Genomic DNA, 19752 nt, shown 5'->3' with positions numbered 1-19752 from the left:
GACATGGAGAGAGAGAGAGAGAGAGAGAGGGAGAGAGAGAGAGGCAGAGACACAGGCAGAGGGAGAAGCAGGCTCCACGCTGGGAGCCCGATGCGGGACTCAATCCTGGGACTCCAGGATTGCACCCTGGGCCAAAGGCAGGCGCGAAACCGCTGAGCCACCCAGGGATCCCCTAATTTTTTTCTTTAAATCACCATAAGCAAGGTTGAGTAAACAAATATATACAAGCTTTTGTATGTTATATATCATAGAAATTCATTTACCTGTTTTTAATTTACATGTTATATTTATATGTTTGAAATTTATTTACATATGGGACAGATATGACTCCCAATTTTTTATTTTGAAGAATGTCAAATCTATAGTAGCACCATAATTCAAAAGTGTTCCAAAAAATGTTTTTTTGGAAGAGGTTTTAACGGGCAATTCACAAAAAATGCATTAATGACCAGTAGACTTTTTAAATAAAGACTTTGACCTTCCTGATGATCAAATAAACACAGATGGAAAGGAGACCTATTTATACCTACCACATTGGTAAAGAGGGAGCTTTATCACCTGGTGTTGGGAGGGTGTTGGACAGGCAGGGCAAGTGTTCAGCATGCGCATTGCTCTCTTCTCTTTGGAGTCCCTTGCCGAAGTCACTACTCTCAATGCATCTGTCCACCAAGCCCCAATGAGATTATCATTTATTTATTTTTTATTTTTTTAATTTTTTTTGAGATTATCATTTAGATTTGACACATAACTGAAAGCTTATTTGCCACCCAGGAGAAGAGAATACTGAAATTCAGTATTAATGGAAGTATATAACGACATAGTATTTGTGGCTTTGAGGCATTTTGAACAGTATCAGTTGAGTTTGTTCTTGTGAGCGGCAGAAATTGCTGGTTGTCCCCCCTCCCCCATTACCCCTTCTCCCCTTCTCCCTTCTCCCTTCCTAATTAGAGAATTTTTATCCGGGTGCACAAGGACTCTGAGTAAAGACTACATTTCCCAGCCATCCTTGCAGTTAGGTATGGCCATGTGACTAACTTCTGGCCAATGGGATATAAGCAAAAGTGTCATGTGTCAGCCATTTGACACTCTGGCCCTCCCTCTCTCCTGCTGCTTGGAACCTGGGTGTGCTGGCTGGAGCTCCAGCCAGAACGAGGAGGTGGGAGTCACCTCTTGGCTGGCAGAGCTGTGTGCTGGGAGTCCCGAGGACTTTGAGGCCAGCCTCAGACGGTCTAACTTTTTTTTGTGAGAGAAGTAAATGTCTCTTTGAAACTCCAGTTATGTGAGGCTTTCTATCCTTGTCAGTGAGAACCTGATTCTAACTGGCATAATGTAGATATACTTGACCTGGCAATCCCACCAGTAAGAGATGAGATGAGAGAAATGCCTGGACACATGGGCAAAAACGTCTTCCACCTTAGGATGTGACAGCTCAACCCATCATGCCCACCCTAATGAGGTAGCATCTTCAGTGGCCGGGGTTCATTAAGAGAACACCTTATAGATGTGGGTCCTGTGGTGTGAAAAGCAGAGAAGGAAATCGGTATTTTATGGATGTAGATGTTGGAGTCCTTGCCCAGCTGGCGTGGTGCAGAGAAAGGGACCTCAGGGTTAGACACATCCTTTGCTGCAAGCCAGCCGTGTGACCCTGAGAAACTTGCTTGCTCACACTCGGCTCTGGTTGCCCTTGTAAGGAGTCTAAGGATGCTATGAGCATGAGAGGTTACATACAGAATGAACCTAATACTATTTAGTAGGTGACTAATAGTCATTGCAATTTTTATGTGGGACAAGTAGGGGATTTCCACAATATTTATAAATACCTTGTAAAGTATGTGTGAGAATAAAGTAGGAGTGATGTTCACTTCTACAAAATTTAAAGATAAATTTTAAAGTTCATCTGTATTATTCTATGGCAGTGGTTCTCAACCAAAGGTGATCCTGCCCCTAGGGGATAGAGGGCAAGATCTGAACACATTATTGGTTGTCACAATGGAAGACGTGTTACTCCTACCCAGTAGTTAGAGTTCAGGGTGCTGCTGAACATCACAGGACGTCACCACCACCACCACTGAGAGATACCTGAGTACAGTGCCCATCGCTGTGCTGAGTTGGGCAGCCCTGCTCTAGAGAGGACTGCTGTCACTCTAGGGCTAATAAGGATGCATGTGGCATCCCATCTTTCCAGATGCTTGTCTTCGGCTCTTTTCTCTATCCTTCCCTCCCTTTCCTCTTTTCCCTCATCCTCCCTCCTGCCCCCCAATTTTTAAAAAAGATTTTATTTATTTATTCATGAGAGACACAGAGAAAGAGAGGCAGAGACATAGGCAGAGGGAGAAGGAGGCTCCATGCAGGAAGCCCAATGTGGGACTCTATCCCAGGACCTCAGGATCATGCCCTGAGTCAAAGGCAGACACCCAACCACTGAGCTACCCAGGCATCACCTGCCCCTCAATTTTATTCCCCATCCAATCCACAGCAAGTCCTGTAGATTCTACCTCAGACTGTATACAACTTTGAACATTCCTCTGTTATCACCCTAATCCCAACCAGTCTTGTCTCTCCCTGAGGTCTCTGCATCTGCCATGGCCACCTCAACACAGCAGGCAGGTGACCCTGTGTAGGACAGATCCTGTCGCTCCTCTGCTCAGAATCCTCTGGTATCCTTTTATCTCATTCAGAGTATAAGCCACAGCCCTTAAGATGACCTCTAGGCTCTGCTGCACCTAAGCTCCCCCTCACAGACCTAATGTCTAACTCACCTTCTCTGTGCTGCTCTAGCCTCTCTGACCTCCTACGGTCCACCAGGTGGGCTTCTGCATCAGGGCCTTTGCTCTCACTCCCCTCTATGTGAACCCTTCTTCCTACAGATAAATGCACGTTCAACCCCTTACCTCTTAAGGCTTACGAAAACTTAATCTTGAAGATATCCTGTATAAGATGGAACCCCCTACATCCACCATCAGGCCTCATTCTCTATGTTCCATCCTTGTTTTATTTTTCTCCATCTAATATTTAATCATTGTCCAATGATTACACTATATATTTTGCTTATTTATTTTGTTGGCTGTCTTTCTCATTGCTCTACTCCTAGGTCGGGGCTTCGTGCTTACTACTGCAATTCCTACCCACTGAATGGATGTATGATAGAGGCAGGGCCAGGTTTAGTCATTTTGCTTTCCATTGTTTTTTAAAAAGGAGGAAAGCACTTTAAGAGATAAAACTGTTCCTCAACGATGTGATGGGGGAAGCAAAAGTGGAAGGAAATGTAGATAAAATTAAATGTCCATATAACCTGCAGTCCATTGACAAGTACTTGAGGCAGGGAGAGTATAAGACTCCTCCAGGGAGCTCCCAACTGTCTTCATGTGAATGCCTTGCAAGAGGGGAAAACCATCTTAGCTTGACAACAGCAGGGCCTCCTATATCCTGTGAGTCTTCTTTAGCGTATGAAAGTCCTTTTGGAACTTCCCTTATCTTTACTTCTCCAAACCCCAAAGTATATAAAAGTCCCCCCTCACAATCTCAGAGCAGCAGCAGGTCTTCTTGCCCATGAAACCTGTCCCTGTGCTTTGGTAAAACCACCATCTTGCACCAAAGACACATCAAGAATTCTTTCTTGGCTGTTGGCCCCAGACCTCACCACCAGCAGCACCCCTCCAAGAACTACATCAAAGGTACCTAGAAACACTCCCAAGTTACTCTGCAAAATCCAATGAAAGCAACCACATTTTCTTATTTCTTGGATTTTCACTGTAGACAGGCCCAGAGTTGCTTAGTTGACATCTCTTTTTAAAGGAAACTACATATTTTTCTTGGCCTTGGGAATGTTTCATCTAGCAATGGGAAAAAGGATCAGCCTGTTAGGCCTGTGGTTTAAATCCAGGCAGAGTAAACATCATCCTTGGCAGGTGAGGAGCCCCTTACACAGACACACCCAACATCTGCCTCCTTCCTCCATATGGCCTCCCAAATAGGAATAGGCAGTCTCAAGGCATTTTTTAGGAGTAGTTGAAATTTGATATGGAGACTTTTTCTTGGTTGAATTTTGTCTTTTGAAGTGCTGGACAATTTAAATTCTTTCATAAACTCACTGAGTGAATGCTATGTGCCAGGCACTGGATGAGGTGCTGGGACAGTCCCTCCCCTGCAAACCTGCTCTGAGAGCCACAGTTTTTCCAGGGAAAACAACATTCGGTTAACTAAATGTCTTCAAATACACATTAATTGAGCACAGACCATGTCCCAGTTGGAGGGCGACACCAGACAACAAAACCCGAGGACCCTCATGGGCTTATAGCCCCATGTTTAGTGAATGATGAAGAGCTTCTTTAGAGCTGACTTTGAAGGCCTGCGGAGCTGGGTGGGAAACAAAACTCCTTTAAAACATGCTCCCTGTCCCTAGGGAATTTTAAAATTACTATTGGAGTTAAGAATGAAATGAGGGGATCCCTGGGTGGCGCAGCGGTTTAGCGCCTGCCTTTGGCCCAGGGCGCGATCCTGGAGACCCGGGATCGAGTCCCACGTCAGGCTCCCGGTGCATGGAGCCTGCTTCTCCCTCTGCCTGTGTCTCTGCCTCTCTCTCTCTTTCTTTCTCTGTGTGTATGTGTGTGTGTCCCTGATGAATAAATAAATAAAATCTTTTTTTAAAAAAATAAATAAAATATTTAAAGGGCAGCCCAGGTGGCTCAGCGGTTTAGTGCCGCCTTTAGCCCAGGGTTTGATCCTGGAGACCCAGGATCGAGTCCCACGTCGGGCTCCCTGCTTGAGCCTGCTTCTCCCTCTGCCTGCGTCTCACCTCTTTCTCTGTCTCTGTGTCTCTCATGAATAAATAAATAAAATCTTAAAAAAAAAAAAAAACAATGTTGTTTTTCTTTCAAGCAAGGCATTCACATGGACAGTGGGAGATCCTGGAGGAAGGTTCTACTCTGCCTGCCTCAAGTTTGTCAATGGGCTGCAGGTTATAAGGAAGTTTAATTTTATCTATACTTCCTTCTGCCTTTATTCTGCAGGCCTCTTACAGAGCTCACATTCTGGAGAGGGAGGCTGCAGTTAGATGGGTGAATAAGCAATACGATTTTAGATAGAGATAAGTAAACAGAGCAGGATAGGGCCGCAGAGGGGAACGGGTAGCAGAACTCTCCTAAAAGCTGTGGGCAGCGAGTGGGGGCACATGAAGTGCAGAGTTTAGACTTGTGGAGTGGGGAGCATGCAGGTACCTGGACAGTGAAAGCTGGAATTAGGAAAGGTGGGTCTGGCGGTGACCTCCCCATCCTGAGACTCACAAGGCGGGAGATGCTCTCACACCTCTGCCCTCCTGTTCTCACAGCACCTAAGTGGGCCATTCCCCTTTTGCAGGGACCCGCCAGCACACACAGTGATCTCAGCACACCACCTACCGGGATTAAAACTAGAGCACCTGAGTTCTGCCTCAGCATTTTCCCTAAAATACTAAATCCCACGCGCTGCACAATTGAGAAGCATTTCAAGGTTTACTCAAAAAAGGAAGGAGGAAAGCTTTTGCTAGTAGTAGGCAAATTTTCACTCCTTTTTTTTTTAAGATTTTATTTATTTAATCCTAAGAGACACAGAGAGAGAGAGAGAGAGAGAGAGAGAGAGAGAGGCAGAGACACAGGCAGGGGGAGAAGCAGGCGCCCTGCAGGGAGCCCCACGTGGGGACTCGATCCCGGGTCTCCAGGGTCACGCCCTGGGCTGAAGGCGGCGCTAAACCCTGAGCCACCCGGGCTGCCCTCACTCCAAAGTTTTAAAGGGTCACCGCCGTCCACCTTTCAGATGTAAAACAGCCGAAGGATTTCTTGCAGAAGTGAAGAACACAAAACAAAAGCGACACTGTCAGCGCCCGCGCCCCCGCCGCAGCCTCCCCGCCTTCCCAGTCTCTGATCGTGGGCCGCGAGGAAAGGTTTGCACAGACGCTCCTCGAAGGTCCACTTCTCACAACGGCCTCGGCTGGTGGCTGCCTTAGTGCACCCGCAGGGAAGGGGCTGGCGGGCCTGGGGGCGCCGCTGCGCCGGACGCGCCCCCCACCCCCGCCGCGCCCCACCCCCGCCGCGCCCCCAGACCCAAGGGCGGCCGGGGCGGGGCCGGGGGCTGGGGCGTGGCCTGGGGCGTGGCCTGAGGCGGGCTCGGGGCGTGGGCGGGGCGTGGGCGGGGCCTGGGGCGGGGCCGGGCGGGGCGTGGGCGGGGCCGGGCGGGGCCTGGGGCGGGCGTGGGCGGGGCCGGGCGGGGCCTGGGGCGCCCGGGACCGGTGCTGGTCGCCACTTTCCGGACGCCCCGCGTGGGCGCTGGGCCGGGTCTCGCGCTGGTGCCCCGGCTCCGAGACGCGCTTCCTCTTCCTCGCTCCCAGGCGTCCGAGCCGGAGGGTTCGTGCGGGTCCCCGCAAGTGCGAGGTGCCTGGGGGCACCTGCCCGCGGGGCGCGGGGAGCACGAGGGGGCCTTCGCGCGGGAAGATGAGGAAGCCCGACGGGAAGATCGTGCTTCTGGGGGACATGAACGTGGGCAAGACGTCGCTGCTGCAGAGGTACATGGAGCGGCGTTTCCCGGACACGGTCAGCACGGTGGGCGGCGCTTTCTACCTGAAGCAGTGGCGCTCCTACAACATCTCCATCTGGGACACGGCAGGTGAGGGTGGGCACAGCCCGGGCCCCGTCCCGAGGCCCTGCAGACGAAGCATCTCCAGACTCAGGGTGTCCCGGGCAGGTCCTGCTGCACAGGGTTCCGCCTTCGCGCTGCGGGGCCGACCCTATCTCGGGGGTCGGGCCTCGTGGCTCTGCGAGGCCCCTCGGCCCCTTACCGTCTCTGCTTGGTCTGCTGCCCTTTGCTGGTTGGGAAACCGTTCAGCCACTGCATGGGTCTTAGGGACCATACAGGTGACACTTGAAAAGCACCCCTGGCTCCTAAGAGAGAAGCTCCTGGTGTCTGTGCAGCCTGTGGTGGCTTTGCTCCGGGCCCACGGTCCTGTGCTGAGCCTGCTAATGGGACCCAACCCCCCCCCCGCCCCCCTCCGCCAATGGACGTGATCTCTTTTGCTATCCCCACCAACCTGGAGGGGGAGCCAAGCTCGGATAATTACCCCTTCTTTCCCGAAGAGGAAGTTGGAGTGCAGAGCGTTCCCTGAGGGTGTAGCCTGGAGAGCTGGTAGGGAGCTCTGGCCTCTCTCCTCTCCTTCCTGAGCAGATCTGCATTTCCCACTTCACTCATCACCTGCTTGGGCTCAGCTCCTATCTGTGTTGGGCTTTGAAGTGGTTCTTTGTAGAAACATGTTTAAGATACTAATGAATTATTTTTAGTACATGTAGTATTTGTGAGTTTTCCAAAGGACAAATCAGAGGATCTTGATTCAGGCTTTCCGTTTGTTAACTCCGCAGAAGTACACCGGCAACGGCAGTGCTATCTAGAATTTACTTCCTTCTCCATGAACAGGAATAAGATGCTTGTAGTAAATAAAGACACTGTGCATCGTATGGCACGTTTTCAATGAGCATGACTTTTAGAAGCCTGAAACTTGAAGGTCTGACTTTTGTTTTTTTAGGCCAGCACTTTGAGAAATGACCTATATACCCGAAGGCCCTGTCTGGAAATTTTAAATTCCCAACTTGGGCACACCGGTCTGCTAAGTAAACAAAATTAGAACTAGTCCTGTTCATTTTTATTTTATTTTAAAAAATATTTTATTTATTTATTTGAGAGAGAGTGAAAGAGCCGGAGAGTGAGACAGCTCTTGAGAGCAGGCACAGAGGTAGAGGGAGAAGCAGACTCCCCACTGAGCAGGGAGCCCAACATGGGGGTTGATCACCGGACCCTGAGATCATGACCTGAGCTGAAGGCAGACTCTTCACTGACTGAGCCCCCCAGGGCCCCTAGTTCTCTGTTTATTTTTATTTTAAATGTTTTATTTATTTATTCACGAGAGATACAGAGAGAGAGAAGCAGAGACACAGGCAGAAGGAGAAGCAGGCTCCATGCAGGGAACCTGACACGGGACTGGATCCCAGGTCTCCAGGACCACACCCTGGGTGAAGGGGGCTCTAAACCGCTGAGCCACCTGGGCTGCCCTAGTTCTCTGTTTAAAATGGAGTTAATGAAGTTCACGATGCACATCTATCCTCCCCCTCCATCCTGCTTTCTTTGTGGCTGTCTTATTATGGCCAGGGGTTATTACGTCTGTAATAATGTCTGCAGTCATGCTATGAACACAGCGTCTCCCAGGTACAAATGTACCCATCCCTGCTCTTTTCTTTGGGGAGTGAGGTTCCCAGATCCTTTCCTTAAGCTGAATTTCTAGCACTAAACATTTGGTGGGGAGGGGACACAGGCTCTAGAAGTCAAATCAAATTGAAGTGACTAGGCTGCCTGTTTAGTCCAGGGTGGACTCTTTTGATCCTTTGGTAGACCACCTGGGCTTCACTGCTATCCTTGGCTTACAAGGGGATGATGCAGGATTGGTGTTGGGGTCCCACACGGAGAGACCCTGTAGCGGCTGCCCGCGGAAGCTGACCTTCACCATGGGATGTGGTGTTTCTGGAATAGGAGTTGACCTTTGGTGTCCGGGCAGATGTCTTCGGCATCAAGAGTGTGAGGTAGCAAAGTAATTTTGACTGGCCACTTTCTTCAGTGACAAGGGCATGATGCAGCTGGAATCTTGATCACCAGAGTGTTTTGTAATACGGCAGATGACATGTCCTAGACATCTTGCCGGGCTCCCGAGTGGGCTGGGGGCGGGGGCGGGGGTAGCGACTCATATCCTGTCTGCTGCCTTCTTGTTCCTGGAACCCTTCATGTGAGTTGGGTCAGCCTGCCCGGGCTGCAGGGGAGGCCAGGGCAGTGTCTCCACATTGCTGACCTGTGGACACAAGTGCAGGGTGACTGTGGCTTGGAGTTAGAAGGGACATAGGCCATCACTGTGCCTGGCATCCCGGTAACTGTGGGGTTATGGGCAACTTGGAAGTATGAGTAGATACCCAGACAGCTATGAATAGACACCTTTCCTTCATCTTTGTTGGAAATTCAGAAGTTTAACTTTGGAGGGGATTTTTCTTCCCATTCCACAGACATTGTTTTTTAAGCTGTGTTCATTTTACTCTTTGTAACCAAGGCAGAGGATGAGGACCTGCTGGAGGATTGTTTTTAGTGCTGCCCTTGGTCACAGGAGGTGGGTGGGTGGGAGCGTGGGGGTGTGCAGGGTGCCCAGATGTTCGGTAATGAAGATGAAAGTGGGGCTCTGAGAGCCTCACTCTTGTTTTTTCCAACGAAGGAGTCCTGGCTCTTTGCAGCTGGCGAGGGGAGGAGAGGTTTGCTAGGCTGGTTAATAGGTGTCTTATTCAGTGACCCAAGGGGCCCTCCGAGGGAGGTAAGATCACTTCCACGTTAGGGACAGGGCAGTGGAGGCTGGCAGAAGCGAGGAGGGAGTCAGACTTTGATCTGTGCAGGTGCAGTGTGGTCTGTTCGTCGTGCCTTCTTCACTCCAACCCTTGCCTAGTCGGGCACACAGGTGTGGGGCATTCACCGTGAAGGTTTGGTAGGTCCTGGAAGCAAAAGGCAGTTGCCCAGAGACGAGATGGGGCCCCAGGAGAATCCGCCACCACCCTCCTGTGTCATTGCTTTGGTTGGTCCGAACTGCCTGAAAAGATGTGGCCCATCATTCAGCAGAGTGAACCCAGCCCGTCCTACGTGCCGCCCCGTGGGCTTTTGACTCCAGGGGAGGGGGAGAGGCAGCAAGGAAAGAAGTGGCACCATTTCACACGTGAGCATTGTTTTGAAGAAAACACAGCAAGAGGATGAGGAAGTGACTGGTGTGCCCAAGGAAACTCCATCACTAGAGCCCTGGGAGGCTAGCTGCCCCCTCATTATTCCTCTTCTGTCGAGGCTGCAGCCCCCGGAGGGTGTGGCCCTATGGCTTACTTTCTGCATCCCCTGTACCTGTCCCTCGAAGACGGCTTTGGGACACTAAGTCTCCTTACCTCCAGTCACACATTCCCTGTTTCCTGCTGAGCTCACACTGGCACCCTAAGTCCATTTTTCCACTTAAACCCTTCCCGCCAGCTTAGGCGTCCTCTAAAGACAGTACAGGTGTTCTCTTCTATGCTCCCTATTCCCTCCTGAGCCCTCCCTGGCACGGCTGTTAGAACCCCTGTTTCTAGGGGCGCCTGGATGACTCAGTGGTTGAGCATCTGCCTTCGACGCAGGTCGCAGGTCGTGATCCCAGATCCCTGGAGTCCCATGATTCAAGTCCTGCATCGGTCTCCCCACAGGGAGCCTGCTTCTCCCTCTGCCTATGTCTCTGCCTCTGTCTCTGTCTCTCTGTGTGTCTTATGGATAAATAAATAAGATCTTAAAAAAAGAAAAAAGAATCCGTATTTCTAGTGGTCTGCAAGGCAGTGCAGGCTCTTTCTATTCTGCATCTCAAATTCTTCCAATCTGCTCATCACCCAGTTCCAAAGCCACTTCCAGCTTTGTCACAGCAGCCCCTGCACCCAGGACCAAAATCTGTTCCAGTATTCTGCTGCTGCTCTAACAAATTACCACAAACTTGGTGGCTTAAAAAAAACTTGAAGTCCTAAATGGGTCTTTCCAGGGTAAAATCAAGGTGTCAGCAATCTGCGTTCCTTTATTGAGGCTCCAGGGGAGAATCAGTTTCCTTGCCTTTTCTACCTTCTGGAGCCTGCCCACATCCCGTGGCTTCTTCATCCTCATCTTCAAGCCAGTGGTGTCTCTCCTCATGTCCCTCGGACCCTGACTCTCATATCCACCCCTCCCACATTTAAAGGATTACACTGGTCAGCTGGTTAGTAATTTCAATGTACCTGCAACATTAATTCTCCCTTGCCATATAGCATAACATATTCACAGGCTCCAGGGTTTTGGACTTTGCAGCGGTCGGGGTAGGGAGTGGTATGTGTCATTCTGCCAGCCACAGCTACTGACCACATGCGTGATTTTGTGGCTGTCATGTGTCTCCAGTTTGTTTTCCTCATCTGTAAAATGGGGACAGTTCTAGCACCTGCCTGAAGTGTTGTTGGGAATCAGTAGGTTAATCTTGGCAAACTGCTTGAAGAGTACTTGGAACGAGGAAGCTCTGTGTTAGTGTTTGATGAAGAAACACTCGTCTCCTGGCCCTGGGTGCTTGTGACCCTCATTACCACCAGCAAGTACGTTACAGCTCAAGAGAAGTTTGAGTGGGCACCTAGTAAGTAATTCTGCAATAAATGGCAAGATCAGAGAGAGGGAGATTCAGAACAGTTGGTGGGATGACTGTAGCTTCATACTGTAGTTGGGAATCAGGGAGTGTGATGCCTCTGCTTTGTTATTCTCTGTCCAGGTTTGCTTGGCTAGTGGGGGTCTTTTGTGTGTCCATATAAATTTTAAAGTGTTTTTTCTACTTCTATAAAAAATGCTGTTGGAATCTTAAAAGGGATAGCATTGAATCTGCAGATATAGATCTATAGATAGAGGCTTTGGAAATATTGACATTTGAACAATATTAATTCTTCCAGTCCATGAACACAGAATGTCTTTCCATTTTCTTGTGTCTTTTTCAATTTCTTCCACCAATGTCTTGTGGTTTTCAGCACACAGATCTTTTACCTCCTTAGTAAAAATTATCCCTAAGTATTTTATTGTTTTTGATGCTGTTGTAAATGGGATCGATTTATTTCTTTTTCAGAAATTTTGTTGTTAGTCTGTGGAAATACTACGGATTTTTGTATGTTAATTTTGTATCCTGCAGCTTTTCTGAAATAATTGATTAGATATCATGGTTTTTTTGGTTGAGTCTTTAGGAATTTCTCTAAAATTATGTCACATCCAAACAGACACTATTTTACTGCTTCCTTTCTGATACATTTTATTTCTTTTTCTTGCCTGATTGCACTGGCTGGGGCTTCCTGAACTGTCTTGAATAGGAGAGGTGGTAGCAGGCACCCTTGTCTTGCTCCTGATCTTAGAAGATAAGCTTTCAGCTTTTCACCAGAATGTATGATGTTACCTGTGGGCTTGTCATATATGCATATAAGGCCTTTATTATGTTAAGATATGTTCTTTTGTTTATTTATTTGAGAGGGAGAGAGAGAGAGAGAGAGAGAGTGCACACAAGTAGGGGGCAGAGGCAGAGAGAGAAAGAAAAGGAGATTCCTCGCTGAGCAGGGAGCCTGAGGTGGTGCTTGATCTGGAGACTATGCCCCAAACTGAAAGCAACCTCCTAACCAACTGAGCCACCCAGGTGCCCTGAGATATATTCTTTCTATGCCTAATGTATTAAGGATTTTTATCATGAATGGATGTTGAATTTTGTCAAATGCTTTTGCTACATCTGCAGAGATTGTCATATGATTCCTTTCTTTCATTGTATTAGTGGGATATATCCCATTGATTTGTGAATGTTGAACCATCCTTGCCCAGAAGTGACAATTGGTTTAAGATCTTTCTCTCGAATAACTTTAGTGCATCCAGGAGAAAATGCTGCAGTTCTGGGTTATGAAATCATGGCGCCTGTGAAGTTAGCTGAGAAGTCTTGGCACGCGTGGCAGAGCCGAGGGCCTCAGCCGTGTGAGCGTCTGAAGGATGAGGTGGCACACAACTGAAGATGCCAGATGAGATGGACCATCCTTAAGGACCATGAGCCCCCATCATTCTCCTTCCACTCTGCGTAGAAGCCATGGCCCCAGCTCCACATGTAGGCAACTGCTCCTGGATCCAGGGAATGACAGGGGTATTTGTCCAAAGAGAGGTTAGTTCAGGTTGGAAAAGATGGTGGTGTTGTGGGTGAGCTGGTGAGTAGCTCTCTTTGACAGGGACCACACAGTTACTTATCACTGATACTTTGGACTGGCCTGTGAGGACCATGTAGTTTAAAAAGCCTTGAAAGATTGGTGCACAAGTGGGTGGACAGCCTATGCAAAATGTGGAGCTGAGGGTGGAGGACTCAGATCTTCATTGGCTCTCTCATTATGTTCATGAGGCTGCAGAGCGGTTTTGGAGGTCCTAATAGGGTGGCCCTCAGCCCAACAGTTAGTTTTTGTGTGATGGGAGAGCATCTGGTGGACTACATCCCCTTCCTGTAGATCAGCAGACTGACCTGGGCCCTCCCTGGTTATCAAAATGAGGTTTTATTGACACATGACCATGCTAATGCACTTACAGACTGTCTGTGGCAGCTTTCACACTGCAGTGGTAGAGCTGAGCTGTGGTAGCAGAGACCATATAGCGCAGAAAGAGAAAAACATTTACTATCCAACCCCATTGCAGACAGTTTGCATGACCCTGGTTTGGGTCATGTAGAGGGAGAATGCTTCTCTGAAAGTCCTTTCTGTAATTACAGAAACTCCTCCAGGGAGTCCAGCATCCAGTGATTGCAGGAGCCCATGATCGGTTACAGTCAACAAGTGTGCGGGAGCTCCTGCTGTGTGGGTTCACTCTGGGCAGGACTGGGGTGAGGGTGCGGCTTGGACTTAACATTCATGTGAGCCCCCATTAAAAAAAGACCTTGGAAAAAAATCTCATTTTATACTTAAGATCTGGAAGCTAAACCTGCAGAGCCTGTGTTTTAGGTGAACCCACATCTTTGGAGGTGAGTCCCCGGTCTGAATTGCTACGGCGGACTTTGAGTGGGCGCCCTCTGGGTGCTAGGCCGCGTTTGCAGAATTCCTCCACTTTCGTGATCAGAAAGAGTGGTCTGAATAGGAGTGTGGGTGTCAAGACAGGTGGAAGGAAACCGAAGCTTCTGGGTTTAGCCAGGGCAAACAAAGCACCATTATACTGCGAGACGTCCGAGGACAAAGGATGCCTCTGAACAGTGCATGCACTGGGAGGTCAGCCCAGAGTGCCCCTGGAGGGGGCTGGAGGATTCCGGGGGCGGGAAGAGGTATTTGGGGCTCACCACTGTGGTGCTGATTCAGGGGAATTTAACTAATTAAGGTCAACCATACTTGTTAACTAATGCCTGAATCCCATTCAGTGTCTCTTGTAGAAAATTCCAGGCTTCATAGTTTCGGCTTGGACTCGCCCCCTCTTGCTTTGTTGAGAGTTCACATAATTTCCTTTTCTGTAAGAAATGTTTTAGACACAGTTGTATGCACATGTACATACGCACACATTGAAATGACTGTTCTTAGAGGAATGGCTTCATCACTGTGATGACAGATTTTCCTGGTCCTGCTGTCCTGTGCCCGCTGGCCCAGAAGGTTCCAGCACTCATTTCAAAGGTGAAGAGAAGGCAGGCCAGCTGGGGATTTCCGCCACAGAGTGAGACAGTGGTGAGCCCCCCGGCTTTCTTTTTGCTTCATTTATCCCAGAGTTGGGGCTGAAGAAGCCAGTAATCCAGAAATGCCAAAGGGTACAGACAAAACGAAACAAAATGAAAAGTCTTCTTTCACCAAAGGATCAGGAAGTAGGTAGCCTAGTAAGACAAACCGTTTAGGTATGTATGTATGTATGTATGCATGCACGTGTGTATTTATTTACTTATTTTTATTATTTTTTAATGGATTTATTTATTTTGTTTTTAGAGAGAGAGAGAGAGAGAGAGAGCATTGTGTGGAAGGAGGGGGAAGGGCAGAGGGAAAGAATCTCAAGCAGACTCTCCTCGGAGCCGGGCTCGATTCCACGATTCTAAGATCATGACCTGAGCAGAAGTCAAGAATTGGATCCTCAGGGATCCCTGGGTGGCGCAGCAGTTTAACGCCTGCCTTTGGCCCAGGGCGCGATCCTGGAGACCCGGGATCGAATCCCACGTCAGGCTCCCGGTGCATGGAGCCTGCTTCTCCCTCTGCCTGTGTCTCTGCCTCTCTCTCTCTCTCTCTCTCTCTCTCTGTGTGTGTGTGTGTGTGTGTGACTATCATAAATAAATAAAAAATTAAAAAAATAAATAAAGTCTTAAAAAAAAAAGAGTTGGATGCTCAACCGTCTGAGCCACCCAGGTGCCCTGGTAAACCTTTTAGACAACAACTTCTGTACTCCAGCCAAACACTGAGAAAAAACTGGGGCACCCCCATCCCACCATCAAGGTCTTGGAGGAGCTGGGGCTCTCATCCCTCCTGGTGTCTGTGGAGGCTGCATGGGGCATCTGGACTTCTGCCTTCACCTGTCACGAAAGAGAAGGGACCTGCCACAGTCCCCCAGCCCCTGCTTGGATAAAGGAGCCAGCTCAAAAGGAAGATGTAAGTTAAGATCCAGTGTGTCATAGCACAGGATGCAAAAGTCCAGGGTTCAATGAAAAAAAAAAAAAAAAACAACACTCATCATACTTCCAACTGAGTCAAAAAAGACAATCTTGAGACGCCAACCCTAGCTGACGGAGGTGGTAGCATTACCTAACAAGGACTTTGAAGCAGCCATCCTAAGCAAGTGAACCATCGCCAATGCTTAAACTAATGAAAAAAAAAATAGCCTCAGCCAAAACAGATTTAAAGAAGACCCAGATGGAAGTTTCTGGATGAAAAAGTACAATAACAAAAAAAAAGGCTCAGTGGATGGACTCACCAGTCAGGTGGAGGAATGGTGCTTGGGAAGACAGAGCAGGGAACAGTGGGATGGTGGTCAGAAAGAAGTGGCATCTTCAAGTACTGAAAGCAAAGGTGAAGAACACTGGTACCTAATTCTCGCCTATCATCAGTCTCAACATGTGGCTCCAGAGAAACATGCTCCTGTTGCATGTGTCTCAGTGTGGACTCAGGACTTTTCACTCCCATTCTTTAAATTACACATAGTGGAATGCTGTTTCATACTGAATACACTATTTAGATAGACTGGGGAGGATTTTTTCTACATGAATTTTAAAAAGTTTGGTTTCAAGGATGCCTGGGTGGCTCAGTGGTTAAGCGTCTGCTTTTGGCTCAGGTCATGATCCTGGGGTCCTGGGATTGAGTCCCACCTTGGGCTCCCCACAGGGAGCCTGCTTCTCCCTCTGCCTATGTCTCTGCCTCTTTGTCTCTCATGAATAAATAAAATCTTAAGAAAAAAGAAGGCAGTGTTTGTTTTGGCCTTTATTTATTGAATCGTGTTTGTGATACTTCCATTTTCATGTACAGACTTGGAGACTTTATTACGTGGGTGGTTAATCCTTAGCCACTGTCATGAGGGAAATAGTCTGCTTCTTGGTTTTCTCGGCGGACTTGATGCAAGTGTGTGTGGGTAATTCTTTGATGCAAGTTCACGTATTTCTGTGCCGGTATAAATGCATGTGTGGCTGGAACAAGGCATGGTGTTTGCAGACTGGGACTAGAAGAGGTCTGAGTATTGGAATACTTTAGTCTTCATTTTTCTTATTGGCCATAAAATGGAAATTTTGTAGTTTGCTCTGTCTCAGCAGAGCTTTTCTTAGAAAGAAGTTCACTTGTGGAGCTTGGTGGGAGCTGCTGTGGCCACAAATTCCTTGGTTTCCCAGTGATAAATTATTTCCAGCCAGCATTCAAGATGCAGCCCTTCCTCGAGCTCTGGCTTTGTGCTCCGCGTGAGCTGACCGGAACGCACGCACCTGCTCCGGTATTTGCACTAAAGTCCGAGCCAAGCTGAGCTCGTATCTCCTACGGAGCCTTTTGCAAGCGCTTGTTGATCTGTCCTGTGGGCCCGAAGGGGGTTGGGGTACATGGATGGCTCCCGCCCTCACGCTGGCCTGGCCTCTCTTGGTGTGCTGGGCTCGGGCTTCCAAAGCAGCTCAGCTAGCACCCCCCGCCCCCTCCTTTTTAATGTGGATCAGATGGCCTTGGACCCGTGGGCACAGAGGAGTTTGGCTTTGACCTCCGTGGGTTGGCTGACCCCCGCGGAAGCCGTGATTCCACTTTGGAGCTGCTGCAGACCGTCTTCTGCCCCGGCCCGGCGGGCGTCATTCACTGTCCGTCCGTGTGACGGGCCCAGGTTGAAATGGCAGGGGCTGGGATGATTCTGGACGACCACCTTCTCCGCCTCTTCCTCTTTCAGATGAAGGGACAGACTCTGGAAGTAACTGTCGCTTGTCCCTCGGCCAGTGGGTGGTGGAGCAGAGGCCCACTGTCCCCTTGGTGCAATCTCAGAGGCGCCCTGCGCCACAGCTGCCTCCTGTGCTGGGAGGTCAGGGAGCTGCTCCTGGAAAGCCGCCCCGCGGGGTTCCTGAGGCCGCCCGGTTGCTAAGGCACGACTGTGAGCAGAAGGCCCCCCCCGGGCTCCCGCTGTGGCCCGTCCAGGATGTCTGCGGCCTCCCTTCTGCGGGGCGCCAGGCGGCAGCTGGCTCAGGCCACCCCGGGTGCTGGGCGGGATCGGAGGCCGGCTTCCGTCAGACGGACAGGTCTCCTCGCCATCCCGGCCCGCAGCTGGTGCCCGCGGGTCCGTGCACGGCAGGGACGACCGAGCGGAGGCCGAGCAGAGGCCGAGTGAGCGGAGGCCGAGGGGAGGCCGAGGGGAGGCCGAGCGAGCGGAGGCCGAGTGAGCGGAGTCCGAGGGGAGGCCGAGCGGAGGCCGAGTGAGCGGAGGCCGAGGGGAGGCCGAGCGAGCGGAGGCCGAGTGAGCGGAGGCCGAGGGGAGGCCGAGCAGAGGCTGAGTGGAGGTGGAGGCCGAGCGGAGGCATCTGCCACTGCTCGCCAGCCCTGGCCGCGTGACCCTGGGCAGGCACAGGGCTGCCTCACGGTAAGGCCTGGCCGGTGCCTGAGACGGGAGGCTTCTAGGACGGTGGCTGAGTGGCATTTGGGCCCACGCGTGTGGTTTCCAGGGCCCGTGCTGGGGAGTGCGGGCTCTGCATTGGCGCCTTCCTCTTTGGCCTCCACGCTTGCCTGGCTCTGTGCACCTAGGGGTGTGTGGGCTGAGGCCAGAGGGCAGGCCTGGGGGAAGGCCGCCTGGGCCTGGAGCACCCAGCTCGGCCTCACTGCGGCCTCAGCCTCTGCTAAGGGGGCTGCTTGGGAGGAAAGCGCTTTGTTGTTGTTTTCTCTTTTTTTGGGAAGGTGACAAAAGACCTTTTCTCTCTCAGCTGCTCCTAGGGTTTTTTTTTTTTGTTTGTTTGTTTGTTTTTGTTTGTTTTAAAGATTTTATTCATTTATTCATGAGAGACACACAGAGAGAGGCAGAGACACAGGCAGAGGGAGAAGCAGGCTCCCTGCAGGGAGCCTGATGTGGGATTTGATCCCGGGACTCCAGGATCACGCCCTGGGCCAGAGGCAGGCACTAAACCACTGAGCCACCCAGGGATCCCCTGCTCTGTTTATTTGTAAAACTACCATCCTGCGGTAGTGGCCCTCTGGGAGGGGGCGGCAGGGGTGGGCAAGCCTCCTCCTGACTCACACCTGCCCACCGAGGCGTCTGCACGGATTTGGGTTGTGGACACTCTCCTTCCTTCTCCCACGACTGTGTTGTGCGTATCCTTTGTTATAATGAGAAACCCGGCGTCCTCTTTTTTTTTTAATTTTTATTTATTTATGATATTTATTTATGATAGTCACACACACACACACACACACACACACACACACACACACAGAGGCAGAGACATAGGCAGAGGGAGAAGCAGCCTCCATGCACCGGGAGCCCGATGTGGGATTCGATCCCGGGTCTCCAGGATCGCGCCCTGGGCCAAAGGCAGGCGCCAAACTGCTGCGCCACCCAGGGATCCCCCGGTGTCCTCTTAAAAGAACATCCTTCTTTGGACGTCAGCCACGGTTGCTGCTTTCCACCAGCACTGGGAAGATCCAGGAGAGGAGCTGGACGGTTCTGCGAGATTCCCTGGAGCCTGGAGCTCTCAGCATTACGAGTCCTGTAGTGGCTGGGCTGGTGTGTCTGACTCCAGGCTCTCCAAGAGCTCCTTAGTCTCAGCGATGGCTTTTCTCTCCTCAAGCACACATGCAAAATTTATATTTTGCTGGGGAACATGGAAAACATGGGAAAATTGCCCTACGTTTGTTTTTTTCTTTATTTCTGAAAATTAGAGGGGTCCTTATTACATATTTTGGCCAAATGCTCAGTGACTGAACGTTAAATTGTCAGAATTTTGTTAAAAATTCTAAGCCCTGGGGTGCCTGGCAGGCTCATTTGGAGGAGTATGTGATTCTTTTTTTTTTTTTTTTTTAAATATTTATTTATTTATTTATGATAGTCACATACAGAGAGAGGGACAGAGACATAGGCAGAGGGAGAAGCAGGCTCCATGCACCGGGAGCCTGATGTGGGACTCGATCCCGGTCTCCAGGATCGCGCCCTGGGCCAAAGGCAGGCGCTAAACCACTGCGCCACCCAGGGATCCCGAGTATGTGATTCTTAATCTTGGGGTTGTGAGCTTGAGCCCCACATTGGGTGTGGAGATTTCTCAGAAATAAAATCTTTAGGGTCACCTGGGTGGCTCATTCGGTTAAGCGTCTGCCTTCTGCTCAGGTCATGATCTCAGGGTCCTGGGGTTGAGTCCTGCATGGGGCTCCCTGCTCAGTGGGGAGCTTCTCTGTCTCCCTCTGTCCCTCCCCTGCCCATACATTCTCTCTCAAATAAATAAATAAAACCTTGAAAGACATAAAATCTTCAAAAATAAATAAAAATCCTAAGCCCTGAAAAATTTCCAAATAAGACATTTTCTCTTATTCTTTTAAGAAATTAATAATTATTTTAAATTTTTTATTTTTATGGGAAGGGCAGAGGGAGGGAGAGAATCCCAAGCAGACTCCTCACTGAGGACAGAGCCTGATGCACAGCTGGATCCCAGGACCTGAACTGAAGGCTGATGCTTAATGGCTGAGCCACCCAGGCGCCCCTTGAATTTATTTTCGTGTGTGGTGTAAGAAAGTAGTCCAGGTT

General features: G+C 49.9%; 1 protein-coding gene across 2 annotated transcripts in view; it reads left to right on the top strand.

Moving 5' to 3' along the window:
• Positions 1-6263: 6263 nt before the first annotated feature.
• RAB20 (RAB20, member RAS oncogene family) overlaps positions 6264-19752 on the top strand; it is a 28896-nt gene continuing 15407 nt past the window's right edge. The window contains exons 1-2 of one of the 2 annotated variants that reach the window (XM_055336123.1): positions 6497-6636; positions 12454-12739. In XM_055336123.1, coding sequence (XP_055192098.1) covers positions 12628-12739 — 112 coding nt within the window. In that variant the 5' untranslated portion in view covers positions 6497-6636; positions 12454-12627. Of the gene's footprint in view, positions 6637-12453; positions 12740-19752 lie in introns of both variants that reach the window. The other variant, XM_055336122.1, reaches the window with a different exon arrangement.

This window comes from Nyctereutes procyonoides, unplaced genomic scaffold, assembly GCF_905146905.1.
Source record: "Nyctereutes procyonoides isolate TBG_1078 unplaced genomic scaffold, NYPRO_anot_genome, whole genome shotgun sequence".
NCBI lineage: Eukaryota > Metazoa > Chordata > Mammalia > Carnivora > Canidae > Nyctereutes > Nyctereutes procyonoides.
The sequence above is the reverse complement of the archived record's forward strand: the minus strand, read 5'-3'. Positions and strand labels throughout refer to the sequence as shown.